The sequence below is a fragment of the Corvus hawaiiensis genome, chromosome 13, assembly GCF_020740725.1.
Source record: "Corvus hawaiiensis isolate bCorHaw1 chromosome 13, bCorHaw1.pri.cur, whole genome shotgun sequence".
NCBI lineage: Eukaryota > Metazoa > Chordata > Aves > Passeriformes > Corvidae > Corvus > Corvus hawaiiensis.
Window position 1 is genome coordinate 12,568,177 of NC_063225.1, and position 19,828 is coordinate 12,588,004.

General features: G+C 48.1%; 1 protein-coding gene across 2 annotated transcripts; it reads right to left on the reverse strand.

Moving 5' to 3' along the window:
• Window positions 1-352: 352 nt before the first annotated feature.
• Window positions 353-19,021, reverse strand: GOLM2 (golgi membrane protein 2). Of its 2 annotated transcripts, XM_048317756.1 has the most exons (10): window positions 18,581-19,020; window positions 12,769-12,823; window positions 11,689-11,791; window positions 10,559-10,649; window positions 9,555-9,699; window positions 9,249-9,329; window positions 8,809-8,907; window positions 8,021-8,194; window positions 5,027-5,194; window positions 353-1,575 (listed from the first exon to the last, which is right to left on the reverse strand). In XM_048317756.1, exons 1-10 carry the CDS (start codon window positions 18,905-18,907, stop codon window positions 1,502-1,504), a joined length of 1,317 nt encoding a protein of 438 aa, XP_048173713.1. In that variant the 5' UTR covers window positions 18,908-19,020; the 3' UTR covers window positions 353-1,501. The 2 variants fall into 2 exon arrangements, with proteins under 2 accessions (XP_048173713.1, XP_048173714.1); XM_048317757.1 differs by lacking the exon at window positions 5,027-5,194 and having other exon boundaries at window positions 18,581-19,021.
• Between the last annotated feature and the right edge of the window lie 807 nt (window positions 19,022-19,828).

Below are 19,828 nucleotides of genomic sequence, written 5' to 3' on the forward strand. Positions count from 1 at the left end.
CCTCACCAGTAGCCCCCTGTCTTTTCTAAGCTGTAGAGCCCAGAATTGAACACAATACTCCAGCTGTGGCCTCACTAGGGCGAAGCAGAGTAATCACTCTGACAGAAAGAGGAAAAAAAGAGAATACATAGAATACAAAGAAAAAGAAAAGGCAGAGAAGCTCTTTAATTTAGGGGTCTCCCCAAGCTGTGCTGTGTGATGCTGCACTGCTTTGGAGAACATGGGGTTCAGCTGGAACCAGGACACAGCGCTGAGCTGGAGTTCCACTTTTTAAATGCAGAAACTGGGAGGAATTTTTTTTTTTGCCATTGACACTTGAAGTAGTAATAAATTGTCTTAAAACCCCATAACATAATTGTACAAGCACTGAACTTTATTTAAGAGCTTCACTGAGCTGGCAAGGAGCAAACCTGACCCATTACTTCAGCCCAGCACCTGAGCACAGGGATGAGTTCAATCACCCTCATCAGGGCTTACAGCCTGTGTCCACAGGAGCCCTTGGGGGAGCAGGGGGGACAATCTCCTTCGTTCCCACCACTGCAGAAAAGTGGAATCATCTCCATCAATTCTGGAAGTGCTTGAACACAGAATACAGAAAAGGGTCTGACTTACAGATCTGATGGAGAAAACCAAACCATGGAATGTGGTGGGTGTTCAGGTCAAGGGATCAAACTGGAAATTAACTAGAGTGGCTGGACCTGGGATGGACGCTCTGGGACAGCACACCAGCACCTACAGCATGTTTAGCTGGGTATGGGCTGGTCCTTCCATCGAGGGACACAGCTGCTGGAGATGTGCCTCTTACTGACACACTTACTCTCTTTAACACGAAGATTTCCTACAAGCTGCGAATTATTTGTATCACCTTTTAAATCAAGCTATTAGTTGCACAACTTTTTTGGGATGTATCAAATTACTCAAGTCCTACTATAGATTTCCAGCTCTAGCTACAAGATGTGGTCACTGTACAGGAGTTCAATGGGATGTGGTGCTGGGTTGCAGGAGGAAGGAGCAGTTATTGAACCATTCAGTTCCCAGTCCCTCTGACGTTCCATTCTCACCTGCTGTACAAACCCCAGCACTTGGGAGCAGCAGTTCTGCCACACAGGTGGGACTGTAGAAAAGGAGTCCTTGGCTGTACATGGCTTCCACAGCAGCTTTGTTACATCAGGTACAAACTGTACAAGTTCTCCAGGTTCCAAGTGTTCTAAATGGCAGAAACAGTTCAGCCTGTGTTTAGAGACTGGGTTTAAGGGTGGAGATTATTTCAGATAAGGACCAGGCTGAGTAACCAGCTCCATATAACAGCAAAGATGTGGGTTTAATACAACCTACAATAGTACAAATATGTACATATGTACAGAGCGGGTCCTCTTCACCTGCTGCTGAGCACACTCGGCACTTGATCCTCAGCTTCCTTGGAAGCAGGAAACACTGGAGTAAAACAGGTTCAGTTTTGCAGCACCTCAAGTTGCTGGGTTGAGCTGTCTGTGACCGGGGCCTACAGGACCCCGTCACTGAGGCGGGACTTGCTGTAGTCCCCCAGGTCGTTCTGCAGGTCTCGCTCCTCATCATCTGCAATAACAGATTGTAATTAAGATTACAATCAAAATTCTCAGATCTGATCTGATGTGGTATCACTGAAAAAATATCAAAGTACAGTTTCCCAGGACATGCTGCTAAAGGGCACAGCACCAAGCTGGCCGGGGCTGGTGATGGGACAGAGTCAGCAGGCACAGGATGTGTGGCTGTGCTTCCAGCCCAGCGGTCAGTGCTCCAGGTGGGGATCTCTGGCTGCAGGGCAGCCCCACTTCACAGACTGCCTGACTTCAGACACTGCAACACAGTCACACCAGCTGCTGGGCTTTGAGACTGCCTATCAAGCCTTCAAACTCCCCCACTAAAACCCAACTCCTGCAGACAGTCCCATTCCCAGAGTTGACACTGTGAGGCTTCACAGAGGCTGGGAACCTCAGGGACTAGCACTGGGACCCCTTCCAGACCAAGGGCCTCCTTCCCTCAAAAAGTGAAAAAACCCTAAAACTTCCATTTGTTCCAACGAATAAGCTTCTCCTGCACCTCAGTGCTAATCCTTTATATTAGGAAAGACTCTTGTTCACAGCAAAGGAAATCCAAGTTGAGTTAATTCATCTTCCGCCGGCTGCCGAGCTGCCTGCAGCTCTCCACACCTTCACCCCAGCACCCCAGGAGCCAGGCAGGGACCTGAGGGCTGCTCCAGCAGCAAAAGGCTGGAGTTCACCTGCATGACACAGGTTTGTTCCATAAGAAAACACCACCACAGCACCAGGACATCCTGGAGTTTATTAACAGACATTTTATAAGCTGCCACCTTCAAACATCCCCTTGCCCTTCTGCAGGTGCCTGAGCAAAGGAACCAGGCTGGGTGCTGCCCTGCCCCAAGAAACATCCCCCATATTGGGTATTTTCCCTGAATAATTTCAACCTAAGCCTGCACATTCCTAGAGGCAACAGAAACCATGTGGACTCCAGTGGCTTTGTGGCACATGCCACAGGCTCTGTTCAGCCTGATGCAGACCTGGGTGATGTTTTCCTGACAGCTTTTAGGCAGAAATTCTCTCTTGTTTTTTTTCCCCTCCCTAAACAATTACAACCACCCTCCCTCCAACCCCCCAGTTCTGCCCTCTCCTGCCCTGCAGACAAATGAATATGAAGCCTGAAACAGCCACTTTTTCTGGAATACTGACCCTGGAAGCACCACTGGCCACACTTAAATCACAGCTCAAGTCAACACAATAAGCTATTAAGGAAAACCAGAACAAAGCTTGGGAAATGTGGTCTGAGGTAGTAACACACTCTGCTCAGACCATCCCTCAGGAAGAAGCTTCCAGAAGTCACCCTTTAACCTTTACCACCAGCTCTTAATCCAGTCTGTCTATACAGACACAGAGGGGTTCATCAGGAAAAGGATCTTCCCCAAGTCCAAATTCCGAGCCACCAGAGCAGGGACCTTGCAGGGACCCCACCTGGATGGGAAATGGTTTTATGGGGTCACTGTCAATCAGAGCTCTGTTTTTTCAACCACCACTCACAGTGCAAGTTACACAAGCCCAATCTCTGTGGTTTAACATTTTTTCCACCACTTATATCTGTATCACACCTACCCTTTCCCAAGTGGCATTGGGGAATGCTGCCCATGTCACTGTAACTTCATGGTACAGCTGCTGCCTGAGCCATCAGCTCCCCTGGGAAGGCCCCCACAGCCAGGTACTCATGCTGACGAAGCAGCACAGAGCTCCAAGGGGCAACAAGAGCTGTGTGGGATGGGGACAGAGGCAGGGTACTTCATCCCTGCACCGTGTGGCAGCCACCTACAGCCACCTGACAGGGGCAGCCAGGTGGGGGTCTGGCTCTGCTCCCAGGGAACAAGGGACAGGACAAGAGGAAACGGCCTCAAGCTGTGCCAGGGGAGGGTCACATTGGATACTGGGAACATTTCTTCACAGAAAAGGTAGTCCAGAGCACCCAGGCTAACCCAGGCAGATGGCACCAGTCAGCACAGACTCAACCCCAGTTACAACCTCCAGAGCTGCATCCTGAATTACGGAATTCTGGTACGGAACTACTGCAGCGAGGAGCTGGGCAGGACCCACTGCTGACTGAGGAGAATGGAACTGAACTATGAAACCCCCACCCACAGGACTGCCAGGGCTTGCAGGGCTCAGGGACACACAGGACACCCTGCACTCTCTGTCCACAACAGCCCAGCACCATTAGGAGCATGGCTCCCATGGCCCCAGCACGGACAGAAACGCTGTCAATCACAGAATCCCAGGATGGTTTGGGTGGGAAGGGACCTTAAAGCCCATCTCATTCCACTCCCTGCCATGGGCAGGGACACTTGCTACTGGACCAGGCTGCTCTGCATCCCCCTGTGCCTTTGTGCAGCTGCCAGCCTGGATGAGCAGCTGCCAGCCCAGGGACCACCCGCCAGAAGGCCAGGTGTGACACACAAACCCCCTCTGAGTTCTGAGCACGAGGGGCACAGAACAGGCTGCAGCTGGAACAGCAGGCACTGCAGTTCGTTAGTAAGTTAATTAATTGCTACAGGTTCTGGTCCGTCCTATTCTTTCACTTGTGCATGAGTTTCAAACTCCCAGCCCAGCCCAGCCTGCTGACACTGCACTTAGCTGCGTGTTCACACAATCAGCTGCTTTTTACTGGCTTTGCCGATTCATTTCGCTTAGATGCCAGTTAAATACGGTGCCTGAAAAACCTCCAGCTAAAAGCTTATTAACTTATATAACTCAGTATGAGGGTCAAAATCAGGGAACCTGTAGGATTTTTGTCCCATTTCCTATTTTTTTTCCCCTCTTTATTTTACGCTTTCATTTAACTGGAAATATTCTCTATGTTTACACAACATTCTCGCCCTACAGACATGCAGGCCTGTCACAAATATCCCCAACAGCTGGATGGAGAAGGCAGACAAGGCAGGCAGAGGCAAGCGAGGGAGCTACATGCAGGACAGGGAATGGCCATGCACACACAGGTGTTAGGCAGCACTGGATCAGGAGCTCCGAGGTGGGTTAGCAGGAACACCACAAGCCTGTTGAATCTGTGTATAATGCACAAAAGTTACACCTGGAATCACCACCTGAGGCCTCACTGCACACCACCTCCAGGCAGGTGTGACAAAAGCAGGAGTCAAACCACTACATTCCTCTATTTGACAATTTAGGAATGTCAAGGCCCAAAGCCCTCCCAGCAAGGGGCCAGAGCTGGGGGTTTGGGTAAAACCATGTTTAGAATTTAGAGTCTTGCTTTTCCTAGCAGGAACCATACACAACTGCAGTGAGGTGCCAAAACCCTCTCACTCAAGGCTGTTGCGTTGTTGCTGTCCCACAGAGAGTGAGACCAAATTTCAAGCTTGTTTGTTCTGTCTGAGCAATTTGTCATCAGCTAAACCAGCAAGGCTTTACACAAATTCAACAAGTAACTCAGCATGGATTTATCACAATGGGATGGAGGTAAGGCCCAAGCTCACCTTGGACGTCTTCTTCTCCACCATCACCATCCTCTTCCTCATTGTAAGCCAGCTCGGCCTGTTTGTCTGCCTCATACTCACCCACGTTCCCATCATCCCCATTATAATCTGCCAGTTTAGAACCCTGCTGCGGGTCCACAGGGGATTCATTCTCATCAAAGAACCGGCCTGTGGAGTAGGAAAGGAGTGAGTCAGCAGCAGAGAGGAAAGAAACAGGAAGATCCTACATGAGAGCAGATCGCAGGTGGAGGCAGTCGGGGTCTGTGGTAGTTCCAGCTGGAGAGAAAGGGGGGAGAAGGGAGAGGGCTTGGGCAAGGGTTGAAGGAGGCTCGTGGAGCACCTCCATGCAGGAATGATGTGCTGTCACCCAGCACTTGACCTCATGACGCCTGACTGTCCCACACTCCTCTCTCCACCGGCAAGGGCTGGAGTGAGCACCCAAACAGCTCCACCTTGGATTGCCCACAGGCACCAACACAAGATTTCTCTAAAAGCACAAGAGCACTCACTCAGTGGAAGGGTTAGTATCCACTTTTCCTGAGGCCTGGCATTTTGCACACCCTGGCACACCCTGGAGTAATCCAACGCTGTCCTGGTGCCTGGCACTGCCTGCAGAGGGTGCCCTGCTGGCACAGGAGGGAGCCCAGCACAGGCCTGCCCTTGCCTCTCAGCTTGGAAACTCATCCAGCTGGCTTTACACTCTGCTTTCCTATTAAGTTTTAACAGTTTTCAAAATGTCCCAAATCCAGTATTTTCATCTCCCAACAAAAAATTAAGAATGGTTTCATATCCTGAAACAATGCACAAGAAAAACAGGAATTAGCTGGATATATGGAATGAGCAGACAATCACCCAGGCACACAGTGAGAGATTACTGGTGTGATGTCAGCTCAGAGCTGGTGTTTAATGGGATACAGGGAGACCTCTTCCAGCCCAGTCCTTGAGGGAAGCAGCTCTGAGTCTGCAGAGGTCACTGGCCTGGAAGGTTGTGTATAAATGAAAAAACTGGGATTAAAGTGTGATACAATCCTTACACACTGGGCACCAAGGCTGCTGGGGCAGGTGGTGATTCCCAGTGCAAGCAACTAATGGAGAAGTAAACCTGGAGAATGATTTCAACATCAGGATTAAAAATGGACAGATGTAAAAGTGAAATTATTTCCTAAAACAATGCATGTATAAAAACCAGGACAGAAGCAGTACCATGGTGCTTCTCTGTATGGGGGGGAAAGCACCAGAATCACACCTAGTGCAGCTCAAATGTACAGAACACCAGTTTCAGGTATTTTCTTAAAACAAGCATGAAAAAACCCCACGATCAGTTTAGAACTCCAAAGTCCCATACATTATTCATTGCCTGTTCATGTCTTATTGAGTGATCCTGGCTACTACTGTTGGTATTTTTGACACTGCATTATATACAAAACCCAGATAGGACAGTGGGATTTGCACATGTTAAACCCAAAGTGAGCCATGGAAGACAACGGCGTGTACCCAACGTCCAGCAAAAACAGCCTGTGGATAGCCAGAGATACTGTGACAAACAAGCACTGAATGAATTGAAGTTGACAGAAGGAAAGGGTAAAGTATGATGAAGAGATCTAAGGAAATGCAGCAGGCCCACACAGGCTACAGACTGAGCTCAGGGACCACAGACAGTCTGGCGAGCCCATCCTGTCCCAGCCCCAGCCAGGGCAGGGACACCTTCCACTATCCCAGCCTGCTCCAAGCCCTGTCCAGCCTGGCCTTGGACACTTCCAGGGATCCAGGGGCAGCCACAGTTGCTCTGGGCACCCTGTGCCAGGGCCTCCCCACCCTCACAGGGAACAATTCCTTCCCCATATCCCATCTATCCCTGCCCTCTGGCAGTGGGAAGCCATTCCCCCTTGTCCTATCACTCCAGGACCTTGTCCCAAGTCCCTCTCCAGCTCTCTTGGAGTTCCTTTAGGGACTCTAAGGTCTCCCCAGACTCGTCTCTCCTCCAGGCTGAACAGTTCCACTCTGCACCCTCTGCTTCAAAGCCCTCAGTTGCCAACACCCAGCCAGGCACTTGCCCATGGTGGGAGCTGCAGAGCTGGGCCAGAGCTGGGCTCTTCCATACCAGGGGTGAGTTTGTCACCAATGGACCTTTCTGAACATCTATCCTGACCATCAGGACAGAAACCTTACACAAACCTGGATTAGCTATTCCTTTCGTGATAAAGTCTCTCCCTCATTGCACCATTAAAACATACAATAGGAGTTATTCCAAATATGAAGACGCAAAGAGAACAGAATAATTGGGGCCAATTCCTGACTCTCAGGTACCCCCTCACAGCCTACAATGGAGACATTTCCTTCCCAGCTTCTGCCTACACAACTACGCCCCCATCATTTAATCCGTGACCAGGGAAGAGAGACAATGCATTAACAAACCCAACAACTGAACCATTAAAAAAACTAACAACTGAAATGAGAAGCCTTCCCACTCCAGAAGTTTCTTCCAGAAGCTCCTTTGATAAAATAATGAGCCTTGCACACCTCAGGGTACACAGAGTGGAAGCCAGGCCTGCCCAGTTTCTGTGACAATTTGTAATATGCTTGTCCCTGCTCCATCACAAAGTTCCACGAGTGATATTAAAACAACCAAAGTTTTCTCAGTTTTGGCTGAATTCTTACAATATTGTCCAAAAAGTGTATTGAAGTCAAGCAATAAAGTAACTCAGCATCCTGCATGTATCAAAGTTCTGGCTTAACCAATTTAACTGTGCAGTAATTTCCAAAAGCGTCTTAAATTCTGACAAGGAAATAATTTTTTAAAATAACTGAATATACATGTGGAAAATAACACATTAAAGCATATCTTTTACCCAGGAACACATTATATTCATTCTCAGGCTCCCTCTCCAAAGCCACCAGCTGCAATGGTCTCTATTTTCCAGACAGGCACTTACACAGATAAAAAATGAATGGATTTTTTTAATATATTGAAGTGTGTGACGTTGGCCAACTTACTTTGCTTAATCTTCTGCAAGTCACTAACTCGGCTCTTTGGGATTTTTATCTGGTCTGGCTCAATTTTGTGGTCTTTCTGGGTTTCCACATTTTCTTCAAAATTCAAGTGCTGGAGAGGATTTGGAGGGATCTGCTTGGCAATGTCAGCATTTCCATCACTGTCACTGGGCAAACCTACAACATTAAAATGTGAAGTTATACTCAGAATTTTAGCAGGACAGGATTGGAACAAGCCACCTGCAGTGCAGGTATAACCTGATATTTCTCTGACATTAAAGTGACTTGATCTGCAAGCATTGAGTTTATTTTCTTTGGGTTTGTCTCTTTTCTAACTGCAATTCTTCCAAACCCTTTCACTGCAGGACTTTTAAGTTCTCACATCCTAAACCTTTCCCACATGACCCTCAAGTAAGCTGTTCCCAGGGACAGGAGGACACCAAGCAGGCAATGGGAACATCTGACTGTGGCTACCAAGAGATCAACAACCAACTCCTGAGGGGGTGGTGCAGCCCAAATTAGTACTCTAAGGAGCAACACTCATTTCAGTTACTCTGTCCACTGGAGGAATCCTGAAGCACTTATCCTTGAAATTTCTAACTCAAATTTAGCTGTGATTGGTCAAAAGGCTCAGAAATTATTGGTGTGGAGGGTACAAGAAGAGATCATACAACAGCAGCCCAAGTGCCTCAGCCAGGTAAGAACACAACCTTGGATCCTGCAGAAATTTATCCTTGGTTTTCTTCTTGTAACCAAAGTATTACCTCGTCACCTGCTAACAGGAATTTTACCTGGTGCCAGGTTTGGAGCATGGGGCTGCTCAGTTGGAAGATTCATAACAGACTGATGACCTTCACTTTTAGGAGCTGAAATAAGTGGCTTCTTTAAAGCTAAAAAAAAAAGTCACAGGGACAAAAGCATTAACATGAAACAAACACACTATTTACCTGGTCTTGCTCTAACAGTCCTGTAAATTTCTGGTTTTTTATAGTTTCCTTAATGAAAATATAAAAGACAAGATTTCAGGAGGGGCATTATCCAAACCATTCCATTTTGGGAATTCAAACCTCTAAGGCACAGTACAAACGGTCTGATTTTACACCCCACTTGAATTTTATTACCATGGAGAGATTTTAAAAGTCTGCACTCACTATGAACCACATGGTGTTCACACACAACATCTACATCACCAAGACCCAAATGTGAAAGAATGAAGAGTATTTCTCCTAACCAGTGGGAGTATCTTCAGCTTTAGCAGGGTCATTATCTTCTATTTCAGGCATGCCTGCGTCTCCTCCGGGTTTGATTTTCTCTGCAAGACAAGAAAAGGATATTCTGCCTTACTAACCCTTCGGCCTGAACAGTGAATTTCCCTCTTGTGGAAGGCTCAAACTTAGAACAATCACTGCAGCTAATCAAGTTATCCGAGCCAAACAATTCCTTCTTCTACTTCAGAGAAATGCACAGTCTGGAGGCTGGCAAAGGATGCAACACAGCTGGCCCATTCTCTATCAGAAAAGCCCAAAAAAGGAAATACCTTTTCCATTTGCAACATGTTCTGAAGGGTCCTCATTCTTCACTGTGTCTTTATCTTCCACCTCTGCAGCAGTCTCAGGTATTGCCTGGTCACCATTGCTGGGACTGACTGCAGTGTCTTTACTGGACTGAAGTTTTTGTGTGGCCTGTTAGAACAAATAACAAGACAACATTAAACACTTCCCTGGAAATTACAAAACAAACGCCCTCAAATTCAAGATTACTTTGGGTAAGCAAAATTGCATTTATGAATTCAATGATCACCAAAGCAAAGAGCAGAGCCCTCTATGCACGAAGCTGGACCCTGGGGCTCTGGAAACACAACCGGACAGAAAATGTTCAATACAGCACAGCTGCAGGACATTTCTACTGCCATACACAGGTGTTAAGTACAACACAAACAGGTTAAGGTAACATCAACCTTAAGCCTCAGGTCAGAGCCTTGAAACAATTCTAGACTGTAAGAGAAGATGTGACTAACTTGCTCTCAGTCTGCCCTATTATTTGAGATGTTTATAGATAAAGTAAAGAAACAAAATTTTAAGCATCTGTTTGCAGCAAAGAGGCCCAAATTCTACTGGAAGCCTGTTTCATGCAATCACACTCTTGATACCATTCCAATACCATCACAATTTGCATCACATTAGCACCTCGAGGCCTCGGCAGAGCTCAGGCTCCCTCTGCAATAACCTGTGTAAGGCTCTGACAACACAGATCCCACCCTGGAGAGCTGAACAGCAATATCCATGTTACAGACAAGAACTGAAATCCTCAGCAATGACATCATGGAGGAAGGCTGGAGCAGAACAAAGAATTTGGCCTCAGCTTGGAGCTCGGTCCACCAGGTGAGACAATAGGCAGATTTCTTACCTTAACACCCACTTAGGTGTATCAGGGGGATACTGAACACAAAGTTAGGGAAGAAATGTCCCAGCCCTCCACATCTCTGAAGCAAACAGCAAGCTTTGGGCTCTTCTCATTCAATACACACTTTCTTGGCATTACCTTTTGTTCCCGTGCAATTTGGTCCATTAATTTCTTGATGCTCTCTTCATGCTGCAGTCTCATTTCCTTGATCTGCTGCCCACACTGCAGGCTTGAGGAGAAACACACCATTAGTTACACTTCATTTGTTGGATCTGCTCTCCCACAAATAAAGTAAGGGAAAAAATATGAAGTGGCACAAAAAGCCAAACCTGAGATATAACTAGAGTAGTCTGCCCAAAAAGCCTGGTCCTGGCATGTATGTGGAGTGGGAATGGACTGAATACAGAAGGAAAGCAGAACCGGAAAAAATAGGCACAGAGCAGAAAAAACAGTAAAATAAAGAGAACAGTCTTGAATATACTTCCTCCAGAAGCTGGAATGCAACCAAAAGGTCAATGTCCAGAGTTAATCTGTCTGCAAATATTAATTCCACTGGGAAGGCAACATGTCTCCCCTGGCTGTCAACGGAGAATGTGCACAACTGCCGCTATCAGTTACTGCTCCCAACTCAAATAACATGATCTGAATACACAGCCAGGTGTCCCAACTTCCTCAACATGCCATGACATCAGCCCAATCACCAAAAGTCCCATGTCCCACAAATGCTCAACATAGCACAGAAACACTTCATGTGTGTAAAAGTTTCAAACACTTTATCAAGTGTTAAGTCCTCCTCACTCCTCAAAGCTCCAGGAGTATTTGTTCTCCCTGTTTCTCTATCATCAACTTAAAAGGCTGAAGTCAACTTAAAATTTCAATCTACACAAGGTGCTTTCAGCTTCAGTAGAAACAAATGAAATTACACTACTAGAAAGGCAGCAATTAACAACGCTGGTGACACAGGATTGTGTCCTTTAAACTTTCACGTGTCAGTGAACTAAATCTCCATGTTATAAAAAATACATTGACTTAAAAATGCAGAACAATTCCACTAAGTCAAGATTTTCCTTAGCTCCTATCTCATGTTGGGAGAAGGACTACAACACCACAAAGAACTTGAAAGTCAAACAGTCAGCTCAGGTGCATTGCCAAGTGAGCACACTCGTGTTTGAGGATTAGCAGACATGAGATTAATTAGCACTGTTTAGTAAATACAGGTCCCCATCACACGCACCAACCTGCAGTTACCAACACTCCTGAGGACATACCTGTCATATTCCAGCCTCCTTGTCAGGTACGTGTTGTTCTTCTTGTACTCATGCAGCTGATCCTCCTGGCGGATGAATTCCTGCCGTAACTCTGCCAGTTGTTCTAGGCCAAAAAAGCAAAAATCAACATGAATACAGAAAGAAAACAAAAAATGCCCCATGGGAGATACAATTTCCAATATTGCTAAAGAAGTATCAAATTGCTCAAGTTTCATGTCCAGGCATACTTTAAAGATTCTTAAAACAATTTGAAGAAGATGCCACTTCACTCATGTATGCCAGATGGCAGCATGAATTAGAGACAAATTCTTCTGATGCTATGCCAATCCCCCTAAATGTTTCTGTACCTTTGCATTCAGAAGCCTTGCACAATGCTTTTTCACGTATCTGTTGGAAATCTCCATAATTTCCTGAAAGATTCTGTCACTCTGAGTAACATGGAAGTGCTGCCAGGTTACTCCAGGCAGGATGCTCAAACACTGTTTGTCTGCAGTAAGTGTACAAAAGGAGGCACCTTCCTGCTATCCATAAAGCCAACACGGATTTTCCGTCTTCACAGCTGCTCTAGTTCTCCCTGTTCTTCAGCCTACAAATAATGAAGCTCCCTACTACTTTAAGCTGCAGCTACATGGATACAGGCAGAAACCGTGTGTGTTGTATGCAGGCATGTTCACATCCGAGCACGTTCCGGCTCACTCTGAAGTACCCTGAATACAGCAACACCACAGGCATTATAATCATGTCTGTACAGAACTTCAGAGATGTTTCCTGGACCTTTTCTAACCCAGCATAACCATCACAGTGTTTCTGATCGGACTCTACTAAACTGTGTATTTGCCCATGAAAATGATTCTACTGTCTTGTAACTCAGCAGTGCCAGAATACACGTTCTTTCTGCAGCAAAGTAAGTGAGAGCCAACTCTGCACTTACCCACACCAGGTAACAAATACAATGAGATTTCACATTGTGAGATGTTCCAGCATCACCAGATCCTTCATTTAAACTGCATTCTGCAGCACCTGGGCAGTTAAAATGCACAACTTCAGCCTGCCAAATAAGTTTGGCCATGAATCCCTTACCCTTTAGCCGATGTATGTCTGCCATCTGATAGGAGATGTTGTTTTGCAGCTTCATCTGGAAGGAAGAAAAAGTTGGATAAATACAGGTGACCAGCAGGCTGGGGAGGGATGGTTTGGGCTATGAAGACTCAGGTGTGTCTGTTTGCTTTGTAAAGCCAACTTATGGACAGGATTATCGGAGTGATGTGCACAAAGTTCCTGTAAATCTAAGAAATGTGTATTTAGTGATCTGTAAATGACATCACCAAACTAAATACTGTGTTCAGGCTTTGCTAGCAGTGGCTTCAATTTTAATTCCAGAACATAGTTAGATCAAAAAAGTAGATTGCCTGGACTAAAATAAACATGCTGCATCAGGATACTGCAAGAGGGACTGTAAACAGCCAATGTTAAAGCACAGGTGGATAAAAATAAACACAGCATCCACAGCAAAACCAACTGTTACCTAAGGTATATGATATAATAGAATAGTTACATTTAAATAAATCTTTTATGTGTTGCTATCTAACATCCTAACACACATTTTATTTTGAGAGGGAATCTCACATCAGTAAACTTCTACAACAGCTTTTGGCATTTTTAGTAAGGAAAGAAATAGTTACAATAAGTAAGACGTGCATGTACACAAAGTCCTGAAGTAAAGATGCTTTGTTCTGTAATTACATAAAGACAAAAACCAGCAGGAACAAAGAGAAGATTCACGTGTGGAATATTCTAAGAAACGGGGTAAAAATCTTCACCCTGCCCCCAGGCACCTCAGGTGCTGTTTTTTCTTGCAGTTTCATGGTAGTACAAAGGGCACCTGCAGGAAGGTGCTGAGCAGGGCTGTCACGTGTAGATGACAAGGTCAGCATCACCTCTGGGAACAGCACACTGCAGTGCCAGCACAGCCACTTGGCCAGGACGTGCTGGGACATACACGGGGACACGCCTGGACACAGGGGCTGTTTCAGTTCCCCCCCAAGTCCCTGAAGTGTCTACATCAGTCACCCCTCCATTTCCTGTCAAAAAAACCCAAAACACATCTGCCCTGCCTCTAGGACTTCCTCCTCCTACCTGTGCCTTCCCTTCTATCAAATTATTCATTCTTTAAATATATTTCCCATTGTGTTTTTGTTGTTACAAGAGGCACTCTGACCGGGCTGATCCATTTGTCCCATATGGATACGATCAGGCATTCCTGACTACAGACTCCAGCCATGCAGGAACTGCAGGGATGGTGCTTTTCTGCAGCACACAGTGTACACAGGGCACGCACCCGACAGCTCCTGGCACACAACAGAGGTTCCTTGGGCAGCAGAGTTTTTGTGCCAGCCAGCAGGATCCTGGCTATCCCTGGCAGCAGAGCACTGCAGGATCCTGGTTGATCCCTGGAGCAGGGCATGCAGGAGTGCAGGCAAATCCTGACCCACGCCCAAAACAGAAGTCAAGAGGGTTCTAGGGCCTGGAGAGGCACCACTATGGCCCCCACTATGGCAGGACACAGCACTACTTCACAAGGCTTTTCCCAAAAAAAAGAAAGCAAGCAGAACTGAAAAATTAGGGACAGAGCAAAAAAAACCCAGTAAAATAAACAAAACGGCCTTGAGCATATTTCCTCCAAATCCTGGAACATAACTGAAAAGTCCAGCTCCACAGTTAATCTGTCAGCATTTATTAATTCCACCAGGAATGTGATCTTTAGGTAACCTGAGCCCTCTGACCACAGTGCTCTGAAACAGGGACAAAATTACTCCCCACAGGGACACTCAAGGAGCCTCCTGGCATGTCAAAGCCACGTTTGCCTCATGCTCTGCCCACCGAGGCATTAAGGGCCCCCTTACAGGATGCACAAAGCAACATCCCATCAGTGACAGCCCGGGTAGGACTTGCAGAGCTTCACTTCAAAAGCACAACTGGCCCTGCAGTGGGGACACACAAGGAAGCAGAAAACACAAATCACCACCAAGCCTCTCCATCCACTGGGCACCCACCATGCCAGCTGCTCCTCCAACGACCTGGGACAGGAGAGCAGGTACACACATTAATTTGTTGTGTTAATGAACAAGTATCTCCCCCTATTTTGCAAAACCACAGGCAATAACCACATTTTCCTGTCTTCCATTCTAATGCAGTTGTTTCCCAAAACCCAATAAACCTACAAACAAAGGAGATCCTGGGAAGTATCGGGGTCTGTTTTCAGACCCTCCTCTATGAGAATTCCTCACACACAAACCCTTCCCACTGGCTCCTGCTCATCCCATAACCATGTGCCTGGCTGGAGGAGGGCTGCTGTCTGTGAGCAGGAGCTGCATAGGAACATGCAGCACTTTTATCACACAAGCTTTCCTTTTGATGATTTCAAGTTTCAGAGAAGTGACAGAATTTATATCCAAACCAGCTCAGCTGACAGCAAATGTCCCTCATCTGAAGGATAGAAAGGGAAGAAGCTTTTTTATGATTCATGGGATCTGTTCCACCTACACATGCAAAACCCACACTTCACGAGCCATGGCGCAGGTCCAGTTCTTCCTAGGCCACGTCCTCCTCTGGTCTCGACCTGTTTGCATTGCTGAGCTCTCAGGGGCTCCTCAGGGCCTTTCCAAGCACTTGGGATGGAGAAAATAAACCCTCTGTAGCCCAATGAGCCCTGCACAGGAAAAACCACCAGAAATCCTGTGCATGGACATGTGGCAACCCTCCAGTGCTATCTGAGTTGTGAGTCTTGCCATGTAACAACTCCACATTGCTGCTGTCAAGCTACAGCTTTGCAAACTGGGGAGTTACCAAGTTTTGGCAACAAAGAACAGACCTAGCTGCTCCTGGGGATGTTTGACTTAACAGCTTCATCCCAAGCATTTCTGGGCAGGGCTGTGTTCCACACCCAGCATGGCCAGCAGCAGGTATGGAATGAGAGGTGCTCCCTGCACACTGGGCGCCTGCCACCTGGAAGCTCTCCACCACAGATTCCTGCCAGTCACACATTTTATTGCGCTTATTGCAAATGGATATGCAAAGCAATGGAAAAACCCCAAAACCTAATGGCATGCTGCAAAAACCCCGCGGAATACTGAGGAAGCTGATGCTACCTGTGCATGCAGCACCTGCCCAAATTCCAGGGTAGGCATTACCCCTGTTTGCCTCTCACAGGGAGCTCCAAAAGAGACCTCCTTGTTTGTTCCAAGGTCCAACAGACCCTCAGGAGCTCACCACAAGAGAGAAGAATTCCCAAGAATTCATGCTTTTGCTGTTTCTTTTTAAACACAAGACACTGGGTCACACTCCCATATTTGCTCTCAAGAGCAAACACCACCGTGGTGCAGTGTGACAGGCTCGTTCCACGAGCAGGGGACAGAGGGGAGAGCCAAGGGTTTGGCCTTGACTCCAGAGATCCCTGAGCCAAGAGGAAACTGCTGCAGAGACTGGAGCTGCCTCAGCACTGGGAAAGGCACTTGATTTATGCAACCACAAGGCAAAGGACCTCAGCTGAGGACAAAGGAGCACAAAGCAGAACTGACACTGAGAAGCACCAGAGCAGAATCTTCAAATGAGTTTTCCTTAAAACGAGCCTGAATTTGTTGTGATCACTTGATACCAATGTTGGGGTTTTATTTCAGCTCCTGCATTTCACAAATGGACTAAGATCACAGGTTACGAGCAGTTTGGTCAGACAGACTTGCCAAATTCTATTTTGAGAGGAAAAAAATTATCACTCAAGCCTTTTTTGGTCAGACACTTTATATTTACTACTGTTTCCTTATGACAGACTTTCATTCTCTAAAACAAAGCTTTATTCTCTACTCTCAGAGAAGTAATAGTCACTTAAATAAAGTCACTTAAAAGGTTTTAGAAAAAAAATAAACACTGTTGCCACTGAGAAAAGACAGTGGCTCACATGGGAGGAAAAATGGCCAGCTACTGTTTTTTGATAAAATCCTGCTATTCTGGACTCTTCGGGCACTCTGAACATTTTGAAAGAGGATGTTAAAAAGCTACAAGCTCTCACGGCCTTAACTGGCAGCTTCCGGAACAAAGAAGGAAGACACACAGCACACACTGCAGGCAATTAACACTAAATTTAATTTGGGATGTTTACTAGGCACGTTTCTCTCGCTGCCCTTCTGCTCTGCCCTGTGCAGTGTCACACTCAGAGCATCCAAACCCCAGGCAGATCTCTGGGAACACGACAGTGGCGGGCAGGCAGGGGCAGCCAGCAGCACCTGTTTGTACCCCATGCATCCGAGTGGGCCCTGGCTCCAGTAACCCAGTGCTGCACCCCCCAGCTTAGACCTACATCTTCTCCCCCAGTGTCCTACAAGAACACATCACAGATTTCCAAAAAAATACAAATTTATTGCATTAAAAGCACACCTTGCCATGCAGCCCAGTAATGGATCACAGAATCCCTGAGGCTGGAAAAGCCTCCCCTGAACACTGAGTCCTACTTGTGCCCCATCCCCACCTTGTCCCCAGCCCAGAGCACTGAGTGCCGTGTCCAGACCTTCCGTGGACACCTCCAGGAGTGGGGACTCCACCAGCTCCCTGGGCAGTTCCAATGCCTGACCACCCCTTCGAGGAAGAAACCCTTCATGAATTGTGCCTGATAGCTTACCTGAATCCTGCCAGTAGAGTTTTACACCCACAGGCAGTTACACTAACACACCAGACAAGCTGACTGCCCTTTTGCAGACAGAAGGGGAAGTGTCTTGGCTAAACCCCAACTGCTTTAGAATCACTGAATCATTGAGGCTGGGAAACACCTTTAAGATCATGAAGTCCACGTCATATCCAACTGGACTTTTTACTGCAATCTAAGGAAAAATAAAAATTAAAAATATGTTTGCTGAACACACAAAGGGCTTAATTGTAATGGTTCAGTAGGAAACTTTAATACAAACTTAATCAGTTTGAGGGAGTCTAATTCTGGAATGGGACATGTACATATTCAGCCTTTTCTGTGACAACTAAATGCATTTTCTGAGGCTGCTCATCCAATGTGTGATAGGAAAGGACCAGAAAAACAAACCTAGCCAGCAATTACCCTGGAGAGTGTGACATTTCCATAAATCCCACTGTGAGAACAGTGTTCAACGAGCAGAGTGATGACCTGCATGCAAATATACCCCACATGCCTCCTGAGCAGGACTTGTGTGCTGAGCCCCGTGAACTTCCCAGTTCAGGACGGTTATGAAAGCACAACAGTGAAAGCTGAGGCGTTCACTCATCTTCCACAACAAAAGAAATCCCCAGGCCACCCCCACTGAAAGGGCTAGCTGAATTTTCTATTAGCTTGGCTTCTCCAAGCCAAGGAAAATGACACGTTAGTCAGCAGCAGGGTTCTTTGTTGTTTTTTTTTTTCCCCAAGTACACGCTGGCAGCATAAAAATCAGTGTGCTGTACCAGGCATTCCAAGAGGCAAGCTCAGGGTGCTACTGAACACCACACTGGTTTCATTTCCCTCGAAACTGTAGTTTTACGATTGTGTCTGGTTTCTTGAATGATCACAAAAGACCAGATATTCTCAGCAGAGACAGAAAGCTAAAAAACAGTAAGTAAATTTGAAACAGCCGCCTGGAAACGAGCGATCTCTCGGGATTTCATTGTTCACTCACACACACACACACTGGACATCTTCAGCTCTTTCTGGGGACGTTTTCAGAAATCAGAGTTCGCTGCAGCTGTCCCAGCAGCACCAAACCTGCGCCTCGGGGCCTTGATTCACTCCGGGGCTGCAGAGGCTGCGGGGACACCTTGGGCAGGCGAGGACTAACAGTGACCCGGACTGAGCCTCCCCGCAGGGTACTGGGACCTCCCCGCCGCCCCCTCCCCTTACCTTGCCATCCTCGCACCTCTTCACCTGGCCGTCCCTGGCCTGCAGTTGGCTGCTCAGGTGGCTGTAGTCCGCCTCCTTCTGCTCCAGTTGCTTCCTGTGCGAGTCCACCTTGCCCAGGAGGTCCGAGTTCCGCCGCTCCAGGCGGCCCCGCGCCACCTCGGTGCGCTGGGCCTGGCTCTGCAGCTCGGCCAGCTCCTCCCGCAGCAGGGCCTGGCGGGACGCCGCGTTCCAGCAATGGAAGGCGAGCACGGCGATCACCGCCAGCAGCGCCACGAGCACCAGCGAGGGCAGGCGGCCGCCCCGGCGGTTCGCCCCGAATCCCACCATGGGGGAGGCCGAGGGCGGGGGCTTCAGGGGCAGCGGGGAAGGCGCTCAGGGGAGCCCTGAGGGTGCGGGGGGATGTAAGGGGAAGGGGTATCCTGAGGGGGGAAGAGGAAATGAGCCGGGGGGACTGAGGGGTCGGGGGGGGGGGGGGGGAAGGTGGGGGGCTGCGGGAAGGGAAGAGGCCCTGCGAACGGCGGGCTAGGAGAGCTGGGAGAGAACGGCGGGAGGAAAGACCCCGAGGGGAGCAGGCGGTGCCCAGCAGGGCTATGACGGTCCCAGCCGAGCAGCCGCCGCCGGGCCGTGAGGGACCGGCCGAGCCGCCACCGCGGCGCCCCGCCCGCTGCCCGCCCCTTGCGCCTTTCGCGAGAGCAGTGCACGGAGCTCTCGCGAGAGCTGCGTCCCGCCTGCCCTGAGGCGACTTGTGGCGAGCGAGCGGGCGGGTGGGCAGACGGCACGGGCGGGAGGGGAGCGTGACAGTGACGCTAAAGGACATTAAAACTTCCCAGTGTCACCGCCTGCCATGCGCAAGGAAACTTTTCACATTCACAGCCCCGTCCCACCTGGCCTTGGACACTTCCAGGGATCCAGGGGCAGCCACAGATGCTCTGGGAAACCTGTGCCAGGGCCTCCCCACCCGGGTGGGAGAATTCCTTCCCAATGTCCCATCTCACCCTGCTCTCTAGAAGTGGGAAGCCATTCCCCCTTGTCCTGTCACTCCAGGCCCTTGTCCCAAGTCTTTCTCCAGCTCTCTTGGAGCCTCTTCAGGCACTGGAAGGGGCTCTGAAGTCTCTCTGGAGCCTTCTCAAGGTGAACACCCCCAGCTCTCCCAGCCTGGCTCCAGAGCAGAGCACACTGTGGTGGGAACGTCATGGGCTTCTCAGCCCCACACCTGAGAGGTGTTTCCTGAGGGAACAAAGCGTGTCC